The sequence below is a fragment of the Antechinus flavipes genome, chromosome 3 (genome assembly GCF_016432865.1).
Source record: "Antechinus flavipes isolate AdamAnt ecotype Samford, QLD, Australia chromosome 3, AdamAnt_v2, whole genome shotgun sequence".
In the NCBI taxonomy this organism is placed as follows: Eukaryota; Metazoa; Chordata; class Mammalia; order Dasyuromorphia; family Dasyuridae; genus Antechinus; species Antechinus flavipes.
In genome coordinates, this window is record NC_067400.1 from 171,536,293 (window position 1) to 171,559,459 (window position 23,167).

Sequence of the window (23,167 nt, forward strand, 5' to 3'; positions counted from 1 at the left end):
AACCAAAATGACCCATTATCACTCCCAGTGGATACAAAGAAAGCTCAGTAAAACCTGAGAAAATTCTTTATTTATTCGGAAGTAAATAGACATCCCTCAAAAAAACAATCACCAAAAACACCCCAATAACATATATGCTGCCCCTATTTTTTAAAAAAAGAATTTGGGTTTCGAGATACATTATTCTCTGCTGTTTCCAATCTGCTTAATTGGAATAGGCTGGATTTATTTTATTTTAACTGTTTTGTATGACCAACTTAATTTTTTTTTCATTTTTAGGTGGACGGGGGCAAGATGGATGTCCAGTCATCACATTCCCAGATTACCCAGCTTTCAGCGAAATTCCAGAGAAAGAGTTTCAGAATGTCCTGACCTATCTGACCAGCATTCCCAGGTGGGTTTTTATTGCTTAGAATCCAAAATGTCAATGCCTTACAATTAATGGTTTCACCTACATTATGCAAGGAAAGCCCGATAGATTGAGAGTTGAAGAATTTTGATTCAGATCCTGACTTTGTCATTTAATAGCTGTGTGTGATCTTGGAAAGATTTTGGGGTTTCAATTTTCCCATCTCTAAAATCAGGACATTCTGACCTTTTCATATTCTTCCAGTACAATGTTTTAAGTTGATTCTTTCCCAAAAATTATTTCATTCAATTTCATGTCACCCTCATCAGATTATCACCACTAGTACTGTTTATTATCCTATTTGACACTTAAACCAAACCTTGGACAGTTTCAATAAGATGCAATATATAGGGCATTGAAGCCTAGCTATGCCCAAGATTTCTCAAACTCCTCATAGAATTCTCTTTCCTCTGCCCGCAAATACCTCCAATGCCCTGGTTTTCCATACTTTTATGCTTTATGTATAGTTTATATTACCTCAGTGATTTAGCACATCATGATATGACCTAAGTTGCCCTTCGTAAAAACACTTCTCAACTTCCTTCATCCTTCATAAAATGTTGATGAATGCTTAAATTAAAAGGAGGAATGTGAATACAAAAATTGTAATTTTTTACATGAGTTGAAAGGCAACTAAGGTTACTGTAAGTGTCTGATGAGTTTAAGGAGATGGAAATCAAATTTTATATCCAAGAGATTAACAGGCATACTTGTCTCAGTTCAAGTGAATGAGTGATTGAGTCATATAGAGCTTTGTTATTCCGAAGGTGAATCCCAGTCCAGAATGTTTTCCTTCAGTCTCTGTCTAAGGACATAGAAGGGCAGGAGAACATGGAGAGCCACCCTTTTTTCTTTGGTTCAGAATTTTGTCATAAATACAACTAATTGTCAAACCAGTTAAACAAGATGGCTCACCCATTCTGTGATGTTCAGCGTCACTGACTGCTGAGAGGGAGTAGTCTGTCATACAGTAAACTGAGATATTTGGGGTAAAACTTGTTTTTGTCCTGTGGCAAGAAAAACATTGTCTTTTTGTTGGTTTATTTTTATATTTTAGTTTTTTAAAAAAGTAAAATTATTGTGGTTTTTTTCCCTAGGGTTGTGAACTAAATAAGGTTCTTCTTTCAGCTCCCTGTCCTAAGAAATAACAAAAACAAGTTCTGTCAGTTACTTAAGACAACAAGTGTATTGTGGTCTGTAGCATTTTAAGTCCCTTGTGGGTTTCTTGGAGTGCTTACTGGCCAATATGACCTACATTCTAACTTATGATACACTCTAGCACTCAACAGAAATACATAATATAATAATTTCAAAAGTGCTTTGAAAGGAAGGGAGATTTCAAGAAATAAGCAATCAGATTGCGAAATTGGAAAAAATGTTTACTTTAAACAAGCCTTCATGAATGTAAGGGAATTTTAAATATAATTTAGAACAGGGATTTTATCATTTTTTTCTTGATATATCAATGACACTTGGTAGTCTGATAAAGCCTTAGGACTCCTCAGATTAATAATTTTTAATTCATAAAACAAAAGATGTAATTACAAAGAAAATCAATTATATTGAAATAAGTTATGAAATTATTTTTAAGTTCACATACCTAATTTAAGAACCCTTAATTAAGAAGGAGAGATATATGACATAGTTGTATAGTAGAAGAAATGTTCTTCTTTTTATGTGGTATAGTTTAAGCAGAGAGTTTCAGATTAAAAAGCAAAGATGGAACATGAGGGCCCTTTATATGGTCTAGTTTAATTGGAATATGGCTGCATGATCAAATAGAGAAGAGAAAATAGAATGAATTTAATTAATAGCAAATTTCAAAGTTAATTTGATCTAGAAGCCAATGGAATAACTCTAGAGTAGTAGACTTAGTTATTGATAGTATCAGGTCAACAGTCCAGAAGATCTGAGTTTATATCCAAACTCAGACATTTCCTACCTGTGTAAACTTAGGCAAGCCACTTAACTTTTATTTTCCTCATATATAAAATAGGGGTGATAATAGCATTCACCTACCTCCCACAATTGTTGTGAGAATCAAATGAGATAATTCTAAAGCATTCATATAGTGTTTACTATGTGTCACACACTTTGCACAGTACCTGACACATAGTAAACACTATATGAATGTTGTATTATCTTTTGTTATTATTGTGTTATTATTGTTATAGTAATGAATTGATAAGGTGACTTTGGCAGTAGTGAGTAGGACTTTAAAAATATTTTTCTTAATTATATATGAAACAATTTTAATATTCTTTTTAAATTTTGAGTTTAAAATTCTCTCCTTCACTTCTTTCCTTTCCCCTTCCCTGAGACATTAAGCAATTTGATGTAGATTATACATGTACAATCATGCAAAGCATTTACATATTAGTCATATTTTGAAAGAAAACACGGACCAAATAAAAAACCTCACAAAAAAGTGAAAATAATATGGTTTGATCTATATTCAGACTCCAACACTTTCTTTGGAGGTGGATGTTGTTTTACATCATGATCCCTTATGTGAAAGTGAGTGAGAGTGTGTGTGTGTGTGTGTGTGTGTGCGCGTGTGTATTGAATCATTGTATTGCTGAGAATAATTGTCATTCACAATTGATCATCATATAGTATTGCTGTTACTGTGTACTATGTTCACCTGGTTTTGCTCTCTTCATTTTGCATCAGTTCATATTTTTCCAGGTTTTTCTGTCATTTCTTAGAAGTCACAATTATATTCACTACAATTATATACTACAATTTGCTAGCCATGCCCTGATTGATTAATGCCTTCTTCAATTCTTTGCTACCACAAGAAAGAACTGTTATAATTTTTTTTAAATAGTTCATTTTTCCTTCTTTTTTAAATTTCTTTGGAATATGCACTTAGTATTGCCAGATCAAAGGACAGCCACAGTTTTATAAGCCTTTGGGCATAGTTCCAAATTATAAACAGGAATATTTTGAAGTGGCCATAACCCCAGCAAAAAAAATTATAGTAGTTTGACTATGAAGTTACTACAAAGAGCTTGGGCGCAAATTTTTATTTATTTATTTTGTTTTAGAAGTGATTAGGTAAATTTAAATCACATACAGAAAGATAATTGACCCTGGCAAATAACTGACCAGGCAAAGTTTTAAGAACAATATTTTCTCTCATTCTTTCCCTCTCTCCCTCTCACTCCTTCCCCTCCCCCCTTTCTTCTTTTCCTTCTCTCCTTCCTATTTCCCCCTTTTCCCCTCTCTTTCTCTTCCCTCTCTCTTCTTCTATATGTGTCTCTATCAGAATAAGGAGAGATATAGTTCCTTCCATTTGGAAAAGTCTTCTAAACCAAGTAGCCTTCTCTGTAATGAAAGCATCTTAGCATTAGGTTCTTCTAAACAGAGTCCACTGACTAAAATTCTAATCTTCACAGAACCTCTTGTTGTAACATAAGAGTTCTTCTGGAAGCCTTATGTGCTGCTCCATTTTGTGCTCCAATTGGTTTTCTTGGTTTATGATAGTACCAAAGCCTTTTTATTTGGAATCCAACTTGAAATAAGTCTCTGAATCTAGACATGCAACATATGGCAAAATGTATGATGTGCTTTTTTAAAAAAATCATTATTATTTCATCAAATCACTTTACTTGTGAAGGAAGTGATGGAATCCTCAGGATTCCTCCCAGAGGTGTTGAACACATTGAAATTATTTTCATTGTTTTTATTGAGTTGTATGAAATAGGAAAGATATTTTAAATATATTTCTTTTGGGAAAATGTCATTTTTGCTATGTACATGTTCTTTTTTTTTTTTTTAAGATGGAACCAATTGGATTCTTAGTGTGTTTCTAGAAATGTAAATTATCAGGGAAGACACACACACACACACACACACACACACACACACACACACACACAAAACCTTCCACAAAAAAATGTATTTGGGTTTTGCTCTATTTTCATTATTCTTGCTCAGTCTAACTCACTGGTTCTCAAACTATTTCATTCCATCTTCATAAAGATGGGCATAAAGGGCATAAGGTCTTTTTTTCTCCCTATGTCACTCTAGGAACTTTAGGTGGGCAAGGGCCACAAGGTGAAATAAACTGATTTATTGAGTTCATGAAATCTACCACTTCCCAAAGCCGTTGCCAAATAGTTGTTCAGAGACATGCAGCATTTCCCCTTTTAGATCTTTTCACAACTGACACAGACTCCCATGTTAGCCCAGCTTGAGTAGTAGTTTTAAGCCAAGGAGAACCTGATTTGGGGTTCTCCATTTCTTACCTGGTTGTAGTGTCAGGTGAAGTAGAGACTTGATTGCATCAATCTTGTTTTACAGATAGAGTAAATGAGACTAGATGAAGCCAAATTGGCAAGTATTACACTGACCCAAGGATAGAGATAGCACTGGGAGCCTCATTCTTCTGTTTTTTCCCTTTTAATCTGTCAAGCATTTTTTCAGTGCCAGCACTTGTCTTTGTGCTATGGATAGCCACAAAGGCCAGTGAAACCATTCCTGCTCTCAAGGATCTTATTTAATTGAAAGTCAGCAACATGTACTCAGAGACATAAACACAAAGCATACACATACTTGTAAGGGATGGAATCATTTATACATACACAGATATATATATTCCCCATATACATACATATATATATATATATGTGTGTGTGTATATGGGGAATCCCATTAGAGTAACAAGTGGGTGGCTTAGGACAGATCTTGTGTAGGAAGTGGTACTTATACTATGTACTTGCAAAATGCCAGAGATTCCATTATATGTAATGATAAACACCCTATTCCCTGAAGTTCTCATCAAAAAAAATTATTCAATTTTTATCTTTGGTTAAATTAACAAAGAAATTGTGTCCATATGTGTGATATATGTGACATATGTACATGTTGTATGATATACACCTAGAACCAAGTCCTATGAATTATGGGTAGTAGTAATAATTTAAAGATCTGTTTGAAAATTTGACGCATGAATAACAGGTTTCATTCTCTTGAAAGAAGAGGCATGAAATATTCATTTAGATGGGTTAGCTTTCACAAAATTTCTCTTTTCCTATTTAGTTTTTTTTTTAAAGCAATGAGAGAATGGAGTAGGAAGCAAAGCACTTTGTATATTGTAATGATGGAGGGTGGGGGGAAGAAGAGTTCCCCATGTTGTTTTAGAACCTGGGATTCCAAGCTTCTTATGGAGAAAAAACAAAGTACACTGCCATCTGGTGGAACTAATTATTATAATCTATACTGTTTTCATATATGTGAGCAACTTTTATAGTCAGCTGGATGCAATACTTTAGAAGCCATCTAAGGGAGCAAAGGTCTGGATATGTGCTATTATGTTTTTAAAATCTTGATGAGACTCTCTAGTATCAACAGAAATTGTTTTGTAACTTTAAAAAAAAAGTTGTGGGTACTAAAAGACTTTAAATATTATTTTTTTTAATCTGAATTTAAAGCAAAAACCAAATAAATAAGGATTCTTTATGTAAAGTAGAACCAAAATAAGGATTATACATGAAACTACAAATATGAAGTATTCAAAACTTACTTTTCCTTTTAAACATCTGATAAAGCAAATTTTCAAAACTTTCTTGCTTAATGACATCTCTCTTCCCCTCTCTTTCCTCCTCTCCCTGTCACCCCCCTCTCCATTTGTCTCTCTCTTTTTCTCTTTCCCTTCCCTTCCTTCTCTCTCTGTCATTCACCTCTTTCCTCCCCAAATTCTTTCCTGTTGAAAAGAAAAAGGAAACCCTGGCAGCAAATGTCCAATCAAGTAAAAAAAATTATCCCATTGTTCATATCTGAAAATAAATCTTTCATTACTGCACCTTGAATCCATCACTCCTTTTCATCATTGCATTAATCAGTTGTTTTTCTTTATAGTCCTATTGTTATTTGCTTAATTTTTTCTGGTTCTGTTTATTTTATTTTATATCAGTTCATATATAACTTTTTACATTTTTCTGAAACTGTCGTTTTCATTGTTTCATGTGGCACAATATCTCATTATTGTAACATATCTTAATTTGTTCAGTCATTTCTCACTTTTGTTTGTAATTCTTTGCTCTGACAAAAAGAATTAATGTGAATGTTTTTGTTCATATGTTGGTCCATTTCCTCTTTGAGTTTTTTTTTTTTTTTTTGCTATCATCACTGAGAAATTAATTGCTGAGGATCACTTTGCCAATCTGTGTCAAATGTCACATTTGAACCTCTATCTTAGATTAACTATTTTCTATACTTATTACCTCCCTAAGTATTATTGATACGTAGTCACATGAAAAGAATTTCATATAAAAACCATCATGTGGGAAGTAAGTCATCTTAAGCATAATTTTATTTGGAGTTTTATTTTTCTTTCAAGGTAAGTACAAGTATCCCTCAAATAATTAGGAGATGAGGTAAATGCCCTAACCTAAAATATAGCTGGGTAGTCGTGCATCCAAGAGAGAATGGAGATTGCATGTCTAGTTTAAAAATGTTTATTTAAAATTCATATTCTCTCTTTCCTTTTCCCTTTCCCTCTCCTTCTCTTTCTCACCTCCCCCCTCCCTTTCTTCTCTTTCCTCTCCAATTCCTTTCCCTTTGAAAAGATAAGGAAAAAGATGAGAAAAATGCATGTTTATTTAAAAAGGACAGATTTGATGTATATTCTTTATAATGTAAGCATCAATTATAAACCACTTTTCCCAAGGTATTTTTATTAAAAGAAACTAATTTCTTCATTCTTTACAAAGAATATATTTCAGCCATTAAAAATGAATGTTGGGTTCTAGTTTTAGCATTCCTACTTCTATAATCACATGCAAATGATAAAAGTACATATTTAAAACATTACTTCTGATTAGCAGCTGCAAGGTAATTAGAAAAGATTAAAGAGAATTAAAGAGGCAGATGGTATGAAGTTTTTAATCAGATGAATACTGTAGGTACATATGTAAATGTAAATGCAATTTTAGTCAAATGTATGGTAATTATTGAGCACACTGCTTGGCACATAATGAGTGAATAATAAATGTATTTTCATTTGTTCACAGGAGCTAAGTGGCACACTAGATAGAGTGTTAAGCCAGGAGTCAGTAATATTCATGTTCCTGAGTTCAAATCTAACCCTCAGACATTTACTACCTCGGTGACTCTGGGCAAGTCACTTTAACTCTGTTTATTTTCTCATGTGTAAAATAAGATAGAGGAGGAAATGGCAAATAGTTTTAGTATCTTTGCCAGAAAAACACTAAATGGAATCACAAAGCCTCAAAAACAATTAACATGACTGAACAATAGCAACAAAGAGCTTCTAGGGCTTAGCTCTAATCTAACAAAATAAATGGAATCCAGAGTGATAAGTGTAGACAAGTATCATCTCTCAAAGAGGCAATAGTAATAATCTATTATTCAACTTCTAAGCATTCTCTCCTATCTCTGATCTTATGTCTTTCCATTCTTTCCTCTATAATTCATACACTATTTTCCCTGTTTCCTAATTTGGAAGATAGCTAAATATTTAGTCCTTTTATTGGGAGAAATGAGTGAAGATGACTTTTTTGTAGGAAGAAGTTACCTTCAGGACTTTCCACTGAAATATGAATGCATTTCATTTGAACTATTTTGAACTTGGAGCTTGGCCAAGTATCATCAGATCTTAGGCTTTCTCTAGAGGATAGGGAGGACTTCAGATTTTTTTCCTCAATAAATATTTTTTTTTATTTTCTTTAACAATGTCTGGTTGAGAGTGACCCTCCCCCTCCACCCAATGGCAGATAGTCTTTGGCCTCAGGGACTATCAATGAATGGAACAGGAAAGAAAAACAAGGTGGAATCCTATGTTAGAACTAGAGAGGAAAAGGCAGCTGCTGCTCTTCAGCTCCCCTACTACCTGGAAAGGTGAGACCTCTCAAGAAGTGAAGTCTCAAGAGCTAGGTTAATGATGTCATCTGTTGGGTTCTTCAGACCCAGCATTGCCTCTATCTACCTGGGTTAAATAAGCAGCTACACAGTTTCCTTTCAGGGGAAAAACACAAAGTTTCCTTCTCTTTTTCCTGCTTCCTAACAGCAACGTAGTAACCTCTAAAAGTATCATAATGTGGTGGGAAAGCATCACTTCTGGAAATTATCTGTCTCTGATGTTTAACTATGTGACCTTGAGCTTACCAATTTACATTAATAAGAATCAATTTCCTTCTTATTAAAAATAAGGATATTTGTAATATAAGTATAGCCTTTATTTCAAAGGCATGCATATTGAATTTCTGTCAATCAAATAATTTTAAATATCCTGGAGACCTGGATGAATGATAAGTCTTCCTATAACTTACTGACCTTTTTATAATATAAATAATCCCTCTTTATTGATCCTATTACATCCTGTGTACACACACACACACCCACACACACACACACACACACACACATAATTTGCCACAATTGTACAATGGAATAATTTGACTTTGCATATGAATTGAATATGAAGTTAAATGTTTATTGATCTGTAAAAACATTTGTGTAAGTTAATTAATAATAATCTATAGGGGATCCACTGGCTCCTAATAATAAAATTTTAAATACATATATGAGTTGGTGGATTTAGGAAAATATGAAAAAAAAAAAGACTTGGACTTAGAGTGATATTATTCATCTTCAGAGAAATAGAGGACAAAGGAATGTAGTATGGCCTTACATAGATGAATATATATACACACACACACACATATATATATATGTGTATATATGTACATGTATATATATATATAATTGTAGATATCTATTGCATATGTGTGTATTTATGTATAAATATATCCCTGCTAAATTTTATTCTTCTTAGGGGAAATAACAGCAGGGAAGAGGAAGGAAAAAGAATAAAATAAAAAGACTACAGCAGATTAAAAAAAAAAAAAAAAAAAGAAAAGAAAACCTAAAAGAAAACAAAGGAAAAATGGACACCTCTGAATACAATGTATAGTATTTGATTTATAGATTTTCTTGAAATGGAAATTTGTTGTCTCATATTTTTAATCCTCTGCTATGTTCCTGACAGGTTTTTTCATTTTTTTTTGTTTTCTTTTTTCTATTTCTATTTAAGTTTTAAACAAGTAAATATTTTTTAAAAAAAAATTTTACATGGATATGTGTTGAATTAGGTGGTCTCTGAGAATCATTCTACTTTTAGGTCAGTGATGTCAACTAAGGCAAGTTTTTAAAAGGAAATTGATTATAAAACAATAAAGGAGAAAAATAAATAGGGGAAAGAAGGATATTAACATAATACAGAAAAGAGATAAAGTTTACAGATTGCGAAAGTTAGTAAGGATTAATTTTGGGACTTACTGTCAACTAATTAGTAATCAAACTTTCTTCTGATTTCCTCTTCACTCCTACTTGACCTTTTTGCCAAGTTTTGTCCATTGTGTAAGCAGAGTTCTAACTCTTGTCCTGGATTCAGTTGGCAATACTTTTGGTGTCTCATCTTTCATGAAACTGGTCTTTAATGCTAGAGCCTGAGGCAGGCATTTATCCTGAAGTCCTTCCCATCTGTCTGCATCACAGAATTGATGGCCCTGAATGAAATGGGAAGTCTTGACCTTTTCAAACTAAGGTTTTCAAATGATCTCACTTTAACTGAAGGCTATGTCTATTTAGTGTTTAAAACTAGGTAGAAATTGAGGCAAATTATAAAAAGCAAACAGTTCCTGCCTTCAGGGAATTTATATTTTATCAAATGAGATAATAGGCACATAACTATGTATATGCAAAATACAAAGAAAGTAAATGCAAAATATATTTTTGGAAGGGGAAGACCCTAACACTTGAACAAAATCATGAAAGACTTCATGTAAAAAATGGAGTTGGAGTGGCATTTTTCAGGAAAAGAGATTCTAAGAAAGATAGGTAAAGAAGAAACACTTTCTTAAACATGGGGGCAACCAGCCAGTACAAAGACACCGATATAGGAAATAGAATGTCAAGTGTGTAAGTAACCGCAAAAGAACAAGTTTGACTGGATTGTAGAATATGAGAAAGGGGAAAATAGCTATGATTGGAAAAGGAGATAAGAGTCAACTTTAAAAGCTAAACAGAATTTATATTCTAACTTAGAGGCAACAGGGAGCTTCTTTTTATGTAAAGGAGAGACATAATCATATCTAGATTTCAGAAAAATTCCTTTGGCATCTGCATGTTAGAATTCATTGATTAGAGGAAGATTTGAAAAGGAGAAGACCAATTAGAATAGTCTAAGCACAAGATAATAAGGGATTGAACTCTTGGTCAAAATGGTAGCCATTTAAGTAGGAGAGGATGAGGAAGATATTGTGGAGGTAGAAATGAATTTTGTAAGTATTAATGATTCATCTCCCCTACCAGATCTGAGAAGAGTTACCCACAGCTACCTCTTGTTTTTGCTTTGGGGAAAAGTATTCTTCCTTTCTCTTTCCTCTTCAAATCTAATTTCTGCTTTCTTTGAAAGCTGTGTTCAGGTGCTACCTCCTACAAGAACACTGTCAATGTCCTATCCCTTCTAAATCTAAATCTAAATGAATCTATGTACATTTTAACATCATCCTTCCCTGTCCCTGCTACTATAGATGTAAGCTCCTTTAGAATAGAGCCTTTTCCCCCATTTTTTTCCTTTTTACCCTTAGCATCTTATACATTATTTTACATGTAGTTACTACTTTTAAAATATTGGTTGAATTAAAATGATAACCAAAAAGATATAATAGGAAGGTCAAACTTTGAACATTATGCTGGTCTGATCTCTACAAACAATTCACAAAATTTGCTATGTGTGTGTGCGTGTGTACATATGCTGTACAAATATATAACTTCCTATGTGCCCAAGTATTTTCTATGCACAGTCTTATTTTCCAGCCTATGCTAAGCTTCTGGGGGCATTACTCTCTCTAAGGAAACAACTGTTTCTAAGCAGTGGCAGATTAAGGAAGCCCCAAGAGTCACAACACTACAACAGACGGTTCTCATGGTATGAGTAGGAAAGCCCTAAGTGAGATATATAAGTTCTGAGCAAGTATCAAAATCCAGAGTTAAAATTACTTTACAATTTGTACAAGAAATTTAGGACATAGTAGATATTGTTAATAGTTTCTTTTGCTTACCTTACCTATTCCTTTTTTTTTTAAGAAACAGTTAGCAATTTTATTATTATTTCATATGCAGACTGCCATTTCTGGGAATTTTCCTTGAAATAAGAGGATGAGCTTAGGTTCACAGCTCTAATTTCCAAGGAGGCTGCTAGGTAAATAGGAAAAAGGGACAGATGATACTTGTTATAGGGATAGAGTCAGGAACTGGTTGTATAATTTCATTAGTATAGGGAACTCCCAGATGAACATACTCCTATTAATGCAGGTTGGCACCTCCTCTTCAGTTTAAGTATTAGCAAGTTTCCTAGAGTACTGAGAGATTAAGTAACTTGCTCACTATTATCCAGTCAATAATTTTCTGTTTTACTCAGGACGCAAACCTAACTAGCACCAAGGCCAGCTCCCTATATAACCTGTTCCCCTCTTAATTGGTTACCCTGTTCTATCTCTATCTTCATTCCATGTTAATTTTGGCTTAATTTCATCAGATTGTCCCAATGATAGTCAAACTCACACTGACTGGTTTCAACTCCTCTTCCTTCCTCATATTGTTTGGAATTGAGTTTTGAAGGGGAGAAAATTGGGCTCTTCTAGTCAGAATTTAAGCATATCGTTATAGCTTTGTACCTAACCTGCTTTGTTCCTTCTTTCTTGTGTATATCTAGTAAAACATAACCTTTATTCCTATATTGTTCCATTTAGCTTAAGAGGAAAAACATTGTTGTATTTTAAGAACTACATAAAAGAGAAAATCTAGGTACCTTGTAAATGAAGGAATTGCAATGGAAATCATTATGGATCTAATATACTATAAATCTAATAAGGAATAAGGGAGACTCCTAAGGGCTAGTGTTAAGTGTCTGAGACCACATTCAAATTCAAGTCCTCCTGACTTCAGGGTTGGTGCTCTATCTACTGTGCCACCTAGCTGCCCCAAAATTTATTTTCTTGATGTAACTTATTCTTTCTTGGATGTGAAAGTTTTTATAGATTCAAAGCAAGAGCTAAACTTTGGAAATAAAATAGTACTTGAGATTTCATTGCATTCTCTTGGATTATAGTTCTAAAACTGGGATGATAGTAACAACTTTTTTAACATATGAGAAAATGGAGGACTGAGAAGATTAAGTGACTTTTAAAGTCACAAGAGCTACTCTTCTCTTCTCTCTGACACCTCTTTCTGCCAAGGAAGAAATAATAGTTTTTAAAATTAATTCTCCTCTTTTGTCAAAAACATTTCACCCTTATAACTCTTTTATTTAAACAATCCTTTTTATTCTCATCTGCAAATTATGTTAATATTTGCCTCTTTCTCAATTGCTTTGTGTGTTTATATGTCTCCCCACAGCTGTCATTTAAACACACTGTTGGTTAAATTGTTAAAACACATCTCTCCTTAGAATATAAATTTAAAGTATAGGGTGCGATGGAAGCACATGCTTCTAAACAAATACATAAATTACATAGTAGAGAGTCCAGGCAGGGTGCCTAAAGTCTGTGGCTTTGAAGGAGGCTGTTAGCAGGTTCTGTTGTAATCTGGCACTGCAGGAAGAAACAGGCAGGCAATCTGCTTGGTCCCAGCCCACAGTATTTCCTCCTACTTCCCACTGACTGGCTTTTCCAAGTTATAGCCCTAGAACTTTTGTGGTAAACCTTTTCCATCTCCTTCCATGTCTGGTGGAGTAAAAAATAGGGCACAAGTGTACTATCTTGGTCCCCTATTTTAGACATGAATGGTTGAGAGACTTTGTCATTAGTTAACTGAAAGAACTGAAAACATTTAGATAGAAGAAACGGAGCATAGAGGGAGGGGAATAGAATATATAATGCCTGCTAATATTTTCTAGGGTAGCTAGGCAGCACAGTGGCCAAGCTGGCATCAGAAAGACTCAATTTCAAAATTCAAATATGGCCTGACACTTATTAGCAGGATGATTCTAAGTAAGTTATTTATCTCTATTTACCTCAGATTCATCATCTGAAATATGAGCTGGAGAAAGAAATGGCACACTACTCCAGTATCTTTGCCAGAAAAACTCCAAATGGGGTTACAAAGAGTCACAATTGAACAATGTATTTGAAAGACTGTCATCTGGAAGCCCTGTCATAGGATCTATTCATCTCAGCTCCAAATGGCTGAACTTGGAGAACATGAGGTTTGCAGAAAGGCAAATTTACGTTCAATAGAAGGAGAGAAATTCTTAACATTTAGTCTTATGCAATACAAGATGATTTACCACAGGATATGGGAAGTTGGTCTTCTTTAACAGTCCTTAGGAAGAGTTTGTAGAGGGGAATGTTGATCAGATATAGATTGAATGAGATTAACCCTAAGCTCCCTTCCAGTTCTGAGATTCTATATAATATATGCAAATCATGGGATCATAGACTTATAGCTGGAAAGGACCTCAGTTATACTCTAGTTTCACCATCTGCAAAACAGATGAGGAACCTAAAGCTTAGAGATATTTGAACCCAAGTCTTCCTGATTCAAAAATCTACACTTTAATTTGAATGGTTACTCCAGCTTCTGAGACTATAAAAGAAATCTCTATGAAGCCAAGTAACTCCATGAGAAAGTAGAAAGGATAAATCTAGAATGTTTTCTTTCATACTCTTCCATGTTCAAGGATCATGTGATATAAGAGGGAGAATAATGGTTTTGGAGTCTAAAGGACTTATATTAAAAATCCATACTGCTACTTGTTAGCTATGTGACTTTGGACATGTCTTAACCTCAGTTTTCTCTTCTACAAAATGGAAAAGTTGAACTTAGTAAGCTCTAAGGCCTCTTTCAGTTCATAATTATAAGTTGCTATTAGTTTTGAATAACAAAACTGATATTGCCTGAAGGATACAAAAAATGATGAAGTATAAATTTTGAAATTGACCTGAAAAAATAAAAAGTACTATTTCTTGCTATTCTCATTGTTTTCTTATTCAGATGTTTCGTTCTTCTAGTTAACAGTGATTGTAATCCTATCTCTTTGCTGAAGGCTTATTTTTTAATATTGAAACTCTACAGTCGTGAAATTTGTCAGCTCCACAGTTGAATTAGCCTATTTTCTTGAGAGTTCTGGGAAAACAGAGGGCATGGGTGTGAAGTGAACATGAAGGAACAATACTTTTTTTTAATGATGAAATTAAAGGATGAGAGAAGAATGTACTAAAAGAAAGAGAAAAAGATGATGGAATAGTGCAGATTATCTGCAAGAGGCAAGAAAAAAACTTTTACAGTGGAGGCAAAGAGAGGGAAGAGAAGGATGAGTGAGTGAACCTTACCATCATTAGAGTTGGCTTAAATAGAAAATAACATACATACACAATAGGGGGATAGAAATCTATCTTACCCTGCAGGAAAATAGGAGAGGAATGGGATATTGAAAGAAGGAAGGGTGATAAAAGAGAGGGCATATTGGGGAAGGAAGTGGTCAGTAGCAACACTTTTAAGGAGGGACAGGGAGAAAGGAGAGAGAGAATAAATGTAACTGGGGAAAAATATTAATTAAATAAAGTTTTAAAAGAGAGAAAGTTTTGGGGTAGGTTTTTGTTGCTTTAGATAGTTTGAACTCCCCCATCCTAACTTTTGTCATGCACAATAATGATAACTTCATCTAGTAATTACTTTAGTTGGTTTAGCTCTGTAGTTATATTGCTGATAGTTTGGGGGAAATGTGGAGCTTTTTTTTTCAGGCAGCCAGGTTTTCACCAGATTCAAAATTGCTTTGATCTTATTTCAAGTAGGAAGAAAAAGGTACAAAGGAGCCTTTTCTTTTTTATCTCTTTCTTTCTTTTTATTTTTCCAGTTTGAAAGTTAATCATTAAAATTACCTGGCTTGGTTAGTGGAATTGTACCCTCCTTTTGATTTTCCATTATTACTCTTGGGAATTGGTAGTTGGATAATGATGACTGATGTTTTTGTTATCCAAGTGAGTTTGAATTGACAATAACCATTTAGTTTCTTTTTTAAATTCTCCGCCAACAGTAAAAACAGTTGAGCTTTTTTTCCTAAGCCAGAAGAAAGGGCTTAATAATACCAATGATAAAAATAAATTATAGAAAAATTGACTTTCTTGGCATGATGTTGAAAGAGTACCAAAGCCTATATAATAACAGTACTGATAAAAATCCATTAGCATAAAGTAAACTACTAGACCCAGCAACTATATTGTCATCTTTCTTCTCACCTGGAAAAATCTCTTAGTTACCACTTGAGGAGAAAGAAAAAAGGAAAACTCCAAGTCAAAGATCATCCTTTGAAGAAAACATAAAATATTAGAGACTATTTGAAAGGGTAGAATAATTGCATCCATGTCACTGCCACCTCATCAGGGATTCTTAAAGAAACAAAAGTGAACTGTGACTCAGAAGTAGCTACGTGGGTTAAGTTCAAGTCATCCCAACATTTCAGGGGCTAATTGAACTCTTCAGGTTAGTCTTCTTAATACTAGGTGCTATAATGAATAATGGTTGGACTTCATTATGAGATTAGCCTTGTAATCACTACTGTAGCCACACCAGACTAGAGGATAATAATAAAAAAATTAAAAAGTGGAAATATAATTTGTCTAATATTGTTGTTTGAACTCTAGGATTCCAAATAAAAATTGTAGTATTAGCTTCATTAAAAAAAAAAAAAGTACCAACATAGGGACAGATAGATAGAGCCCCAGTGGACAGTGGATAGAATACCAGTCCTGAATTCAGGAAGACCTGAGTTCAAATCTGTCTCAGACACTTAAGTATGACTCTGGGCAAGTCACTTAACCCTAATTGTCTCAGCAAAAAATAAAATAAAATAAAATAAAATACCAACATAAATATTCTTTTAACATAGAGAAGCCTTTTACCCTTACATTTGTACTCTGGAGTCTACTTGGGAATTGTGTGTGGGACATTTAGATTGTATTCCTCTTCGTTCTCACAGCTTAGAATCAAATCTTATTGTTTCTTTTAAAAGTAAATCTAAAGAAAAAAATGAACTAAGGGTCCCATATACTTTAAAATATTTATTGCAGCATTTTTTGTTATGGCATAGAATTGGAAACAGAGTAGATGCCTATCAATGGGGAAAGATGTCCATCAAAATTGTGGTACATGAATGTAATGGAATATTATTAGGCTATAAGCCATGATGAGTATCATGAATGAAGAGAAGCATGGAAAGCTATAAACTAATGAAAATGAAGTAAATAGAGCCAAGAAGCATGACTACAAAAAATGGAAAAAGCTTCCACATAACAATGAAATTTAAATGTAACAAAATTGCAAGGAACAAAGTAATACAAGAACACATATTCCTTTGCATAAACAGTAGCTCCTCAGGTGTGAAACATTATATATATTTTTACTCTTCCCTCCCCCCCAATGTATTGATTTCACTGCTTTTTTCCTTCTTCTTTTTCTTTAAAAATAATTCTTTGTTATTATAGGACAATTCCCTAGGAGGGGAGAAGAAAAGGGAGATATAAGGGATATTTAAGCATTGTAAGAAAAGAGGAATAAATTTTATTTTAAAAAGCTAATGCTACATACATGAGACAATTTATATGAACTGATACAAAGCAAAATAAGCAAAACCAAAGAAAAACTAATGTAATATCCATCTATAAAACAAGAACAATCAAGATTTTCTTTACTATCTACATTAGAGTTGGGAAGATCAAGTGACCTAATGTGCAAACCACCTGGAAAACTTTAGAACCTTGTGGCAATGTCACATTTAATTACGATTATCACTCAAAAAACCATTGCTGATGTCTGAAATAGAGTTAGGGGATAATAAAAATACAATAGACATGGAACTTTAAATGATGCAAAGCACTATATTATCTAGGTATCATCATCTCATTAACTATACAAATGACTCAAGTTTTAAGTGCTTTTTTCTTTTTAAAAAAAATTAAATTTATTTGGTATGTTATTTATATTTATTATTTTTATAATTATCATATCATCATTTATATTATAATTATTTTACTTATTTTTATTTAGTATTGAAAATCAATTTTTAAAATTTGTTTTTAAAACTTTGAGTTCCGAGTTCTCACCCTTCCCACCCATTCCCATTAAGAAGGAAGGCCAGCAAGTGATGCAGGTTATATATATATATATTTGTTTGTGTGTGTGTTCATGTAGTCATGTAAAATATTTCCAAAGTAGTCATGTTGTGAAAGAAAACAGACCAAAAAAAGAAAATGCCCACAAGAAAAATAAAGTTAAAAAGATGTATATGCCTCAATCTGTATTCAGACGCCATCATTTCTTTCCTTGGGTACAGACAATATTTTTTAATCTTTTAAGTCCTTCAGAATTGTCATAGAGCATTACATTGCTGAGAATAGTTATACCATTCACAGCTGATCATCTTACAATATTGCTGTTTGTGTTCTCTTCTTCCTATTTTACTGATGAGGAAACTGAATCTTAATGAAAACAAATGACTTGCCCAGAGTTTCCCAGGTGCCCAACAGTGGTATGGGGTTTAAACCATAATCATCCTATGTCTAGGATTAGCACTTTAACTATTCTGATTCTCCTTATATGCACTCCCATTTTTCATGGTGCTAAATCATGACCACATATCCACAATAAAATAATTCATATTGATGTTATTTCTTATTTCAGCTATGGTATTAGGTTTTCCTTAATATTGGGGAGTATTGTGAGATATTTCTCTCCTGCTGTTGTTCCTTTCTCCTATACCATTAATGTGGTTGAAGTAAATAAATAAAATGCTCTGCTGCTGAATTCTCAAGTGACATTGCCTAGCCAATTAGTCCTCAACAAGACAGGTTTATTCCTCTTACCTTCTTTTATCAAGTTTCCTATCCTGTAGAACAGCTAAATTCCCAAGTAAATAACTCATCCTATATTTCATTTGGAGAGAATAAAGATCAAGAAATTGCAAATCTTGCTTTGTGGTGGAACTGGATATAATATCTTCATTTGCATAGAAAAATATGGCAATATATTAGACTCAAAAATCAAAAAATATAGGAATATATTTGATTCAAAAAGCTTATTTGGATTCTGTTTTGAAAGAAAGAAATTTAAGATGCAGATATGGGAATCTTTTCCTACAGAAGAGAGGAAAACTAGAAACAGAGTAAATTTCAATTATTTCAGTATCAATCCTTGAAGATCATAGAGTCATAGATTAAGTTCTGGAAGGAATACTAGAAGCCAGTCAGTGCAAGCCAGTTATGTCATTCTATGGTTAATGTGACCAGGATAAAAGCTACTAAATGTCTGATGATCTAGGACTTCTTAAGTCAGAATCCAATGCTCTTTAATGATACTATCTGACATCTATATTGCATTTAAGTTAGCTGAGTCATCACAATGATTCTATGAGGGCATCTGTTTCTAGTTCACAAATCTGTTCCTAGTTCACAAATCCCCATCAGCCCTAATTGCCTCAAATATGTGGTTTTTCTAAAGTCACAGAGTAGTCAATTCAGAATTCAAACTTAAACCTTCTGATGCCCAATACAATGCTTTTTGCCACTATATCATTTCTTCTGACACAGCTTATAGGACTTTCTATTAGGTGCATAGGAGAAAGGGATGGGGAAAGAGGGGAATATCTGTAGTTTTGTAATTTGCCTGTTTTAGCTTCAAAGAACCATGAGCAACCTGCCTGATCAGGTAGCAGCCAACTAAATGACTTGGCTTGCCAAATATGTGCAAATGGATAGCTTAAAAAGTAACTGGTTCTCTATCCCCAATTCATTATTCTGGGAGAGAACAATTGTTAAGAGAAGAAACGAAGACGGAAAAAGGCTGAGAAAATTACAGCTGAAGACCATAGTCAAAGCTGATGACTCAAGGTATGTCAAGGCACATAAGATGAAAATATAATGAGTTTTTGGTGATTCCTGAATTTATTTGATTGTGTTATAATTGCAAAGGACCAATTTACTTTTTAATGATTAATGAAACAACAAAATGAATAGTGTTTTTTAAAAGTATATATTTTAGTCAGTGTAGGAATCTTAATATTTTTGAGGGTCATGATCTAGAGTTATTATTGAAGTGTGATATCTGTAAAAGCAGGTTTATTGTATTTTCATTAGGGGGGAATTAGATATAGTGAGGATTCTGTTCATGTAGAGATTGAATTTGATAGTGACAGCAGTTCTTCTAACTGTGATTCTGTCAGTCTAGGCTCTAGTCCTTAAAATCTATATGACCTTGGACTCATTCTTCACCTTTCTCATCTATAAAATTAGGATAATATACCTTATACTAGCTACTTCATAGAGTAATTATGAAAACGTGTTTTATAAAACTTTAAAATATGAAATACGAATCTCTTTGCTTAACTATACCATTTAACATTTTATTAATGAATTTTTTTAATGTGTAAAATAAAAATAATTACTGAAGTTGACTTTTGGTTCTATGTACAGAAAATCTTGTGTATAGAAGTGGAGAGTTCTGAGTCTTGAATTAATGTTGAAAATGAAAATAGATGTATTAGGCCCTGACTGAAAAAGGATACCTCCATGGAAACAATTGTATCTCTTCATCTTTGCCTGTGAATAGCTCATTAACAGTAATAAGTTACAAGGTTTGCTGGGAGACAGTTTTAGAATTATATATATATTCACCACAAAGTTATTTACTAACCTGGAAAAATGCAGAAGTTAGCTAGGGAAAGCTAAACTTACTGAATAATAATACAGTGATTCTTAAAGTTAATGAATGAAAGCAACTCTAGTAGAATAATCAGAAAAAAATCTGAGATCATGAGCCAAGATTTTCATGTCCAAAATCACCTCAATAACACTAAGTAATCGGCTCAGCTCTTATTCAGGATAACCTTAGGAACATGGCTCATTATTTCTCCAAGGGGTCATGTTCCTTTATATGCTCTACTCTCTCAAGCAGAAAGGCTCATAAAACTATTTATTTTTACTTAGCCTTTTAAAAGCACTTTATTTGTACATGTTGTTTTAACCCAAAAAGATGCTTTTTGGCAAACATTCAAATATTCCAATATAAAAAAAAATTTCCCAAACATATGTTAGCCAAAAAAAAAAAAAAAAGCCACCTTTCATTTCTGAGGTTTATCACTTACAAATGGAAAAAAGAATGTGTGTTTTAACTTCAATAATACTGCTTCAGTATTTTCTGCTATACTTGATTAAAGTTGCCTTTTAGTGTTTTATTTATAGCACTGTAATCAATTTGTATTTTCTTTAAGACCGTTTAATAAGCTTAAAAAGTAGATGGTTCTCTGTTCCCAATTCATTATGCTGGGAGGGGACAATTGAAAAATGTGTGTGTGTGTGTGTGTGTGTGTGTGTGTGTGTAGCAGCTTACTTTTCTAGTGATCTTGAAACCTCACTGATAAGTTTAAAGACTCTTGCCACACTCAGAGCTCTATTTTAGTCCTTTTCCACTTAGGAAGTTCAGTGAGAGAAAATGTTTCTTAATATTACTTTTTTTTCCTTCCCTTTGTCTTGCATATACTTGCACCTTCATGATTCCTTTTGCCCAGATTCTTTATAGCAGAATTCATATCTCCAGCTTCAATATCTCAAGAATATGGTTGGTTGACAAGGCCACCTCTAATCACATCAGGCATTCATACAAACATAATAGAAGTAGATAATACTTTTGCATGTCTAAATATCTGAGCAGCAGGACCAAAGAAAAACATCAAGATTAAGGGACCATTTGGGAGACATTGAGCTAGAATGGAAAGACTACTAAATTTGGAGCTATATGACCTGGATTTAAATTCTGATTCTGCCTTTTAAGGTCTCTTCTACATCTATGATTCTATGAAGGTAAGGATCCATGACTAGGTTCTCCATAATAGACAATACCACACAGTTCCGTTCAAACTCTCTTGGATTCTAAGGGGTAACCCTTTTGGAGGGAAATGTGCTTTTTCTACTTAATCATTCTAAGTTTTGAGGTCCCATATGCTTTGTTTTCTATCTGCCCAGTCAACTACTGGGAGCTTCTGATGGTAATATGTAACCTGTCTCAAAGCCTGCCTCCCCCAAAATGTCATTCTGAGATCTAGCACAAGCTTCTATTTATCCCATAATGCCTCTCTTCTATTTACATTCCTTACACTCACTTCCAGCTTGGGAAAAAGTTGCATATCAACTCCACTAATGATAAAAGAATGATCAACTAAGGAAGAACTATTAAGAAAAAAGAAAAAATCCTGTCCACTCTAACACTTTTAAGTTCTAATGTCCTTATTACACAAAGAAACAGATATGTTCTACTATAAAGCTTCTTAAACTGTGGGTTGTGACCTTATATGAGATTGTGTAACTAAATAGGGCAACAAAATTATAATTTATTATCAGTAAATGTTTAATTTGTATATGTACTTTGTATACCTATATATCAGGAGTCATGTAAGAATTTCTCGGGCAAAAAGGGGTCATAAATAGAAGAAGTTTAAGAAGCCCTATATTAGTGGGGTCTAGTCATTATAGTTATTAAGGGATATAAATACTCCTAGTATCATACTCAGGCCTCACACCTCTCATCTAAGTATATGAGATAACTTCCTTCTCTCTGGGTTTGGCTCCCTCCAATATCTAGTTAGTCTTGGTTCCCAAAGATAGGGATATCTACTACACGGTTACCTTCAAATTCTCTTGGGATTACAAAGAATGACCCTGCTAAAGGGAAATGTGTCTCTCTTATTCATCATTCTAAGCCCTCTCCCCATCACATTTTGATTTCTTATTTACCCAACCAGTCATTTACAACAATCAACATTGTGTGGTCTTTGTTACTAACCACTCATAATAATAGCATATATATGTTAAACATAAGCATTTATTTAGTAAGACAAAATAATATTAATATATTAGTGCAGGTATGTAAATAATAAAATACATCACAATATAGACATAAACCCAAATCATAGTTTTTAACAATGCCCTCAATAGCTAAAGTGAAGAGTGGGTGTACATATGAACCTGGCATGGAAATAAATGTAGAAGGAAAACTCATGTGCTTTGGGTAACTCACAACTCTAGTCTGCAGGTTTCATTGTTAATTAGTTGATTCAGAAACATTAACGCTATATCAAACTACATCTCAGCTTCTTGTTTTGACTATTGATTTTCACCACTCTGATACTAGAAAAACTCTCTTCTTTACTGGAAGATAACCTCAAATTAACTACTACTTTTTTAAATAATAGTTTTTTTATTATTATTTTCAAGTACATGCAAAGAGTTTTCAGCATTCACCTTTACAAAACCTTGTGTTACAATTTTTTTTTCCCTTATGTCTCCCCGTTCCTCTTCCCCAGATCGCAAGCAATCCACTACAGGTTAAACAGGTATAATTCTTCTAAATATATTTCCACAGTTATCATGCTGTACAAAAAAAAAAAATTAGAGGAAAAAAAAGAAAGCAAACAACAACAAAAAAATGAAAATACTATGTTATGATGCACATTCAGTTCCCATAGTCCTCTTTTTGGATACAGATGGCTTTCTCCACAACTCTATTGAAATTGGCCTGAATCATATCAGAGTTGATTATCACATAATCTTCTTGTTGCTATGTACAATATTCTCTGGTTCTACTCACTTGACTTAGTATCAGTTCATATAAGTCACTCCAGACCTTTTTGAAATCATCCTGTTGGTCATTTTTCATAGAAAAATAATATTCCATAACATT

The 23,167-nt window shown here is 33.4% G+C and overlaps 1 protein-coding gene across 1 annotated transcript in view; it reads left to right on the forward strand.

Annotated features, from left to right (window-relative positions):
• MCF2L (MCF.2 cell line derived transforming sequence like) overlaps nucleotides 1-23,167 on the forward strand; it is a 249,890-nt gene that overhangs the window by 139,623 nt on the left and 87,100 nt on the right. Inside the window, 1 exon segment of the mRNA XM_051984227.1 lies at nucleotides 280-394. Within this exon segment, the coding sequence (XP_051840187.1) occupies nucleotides 280-394 (115 nt within the window).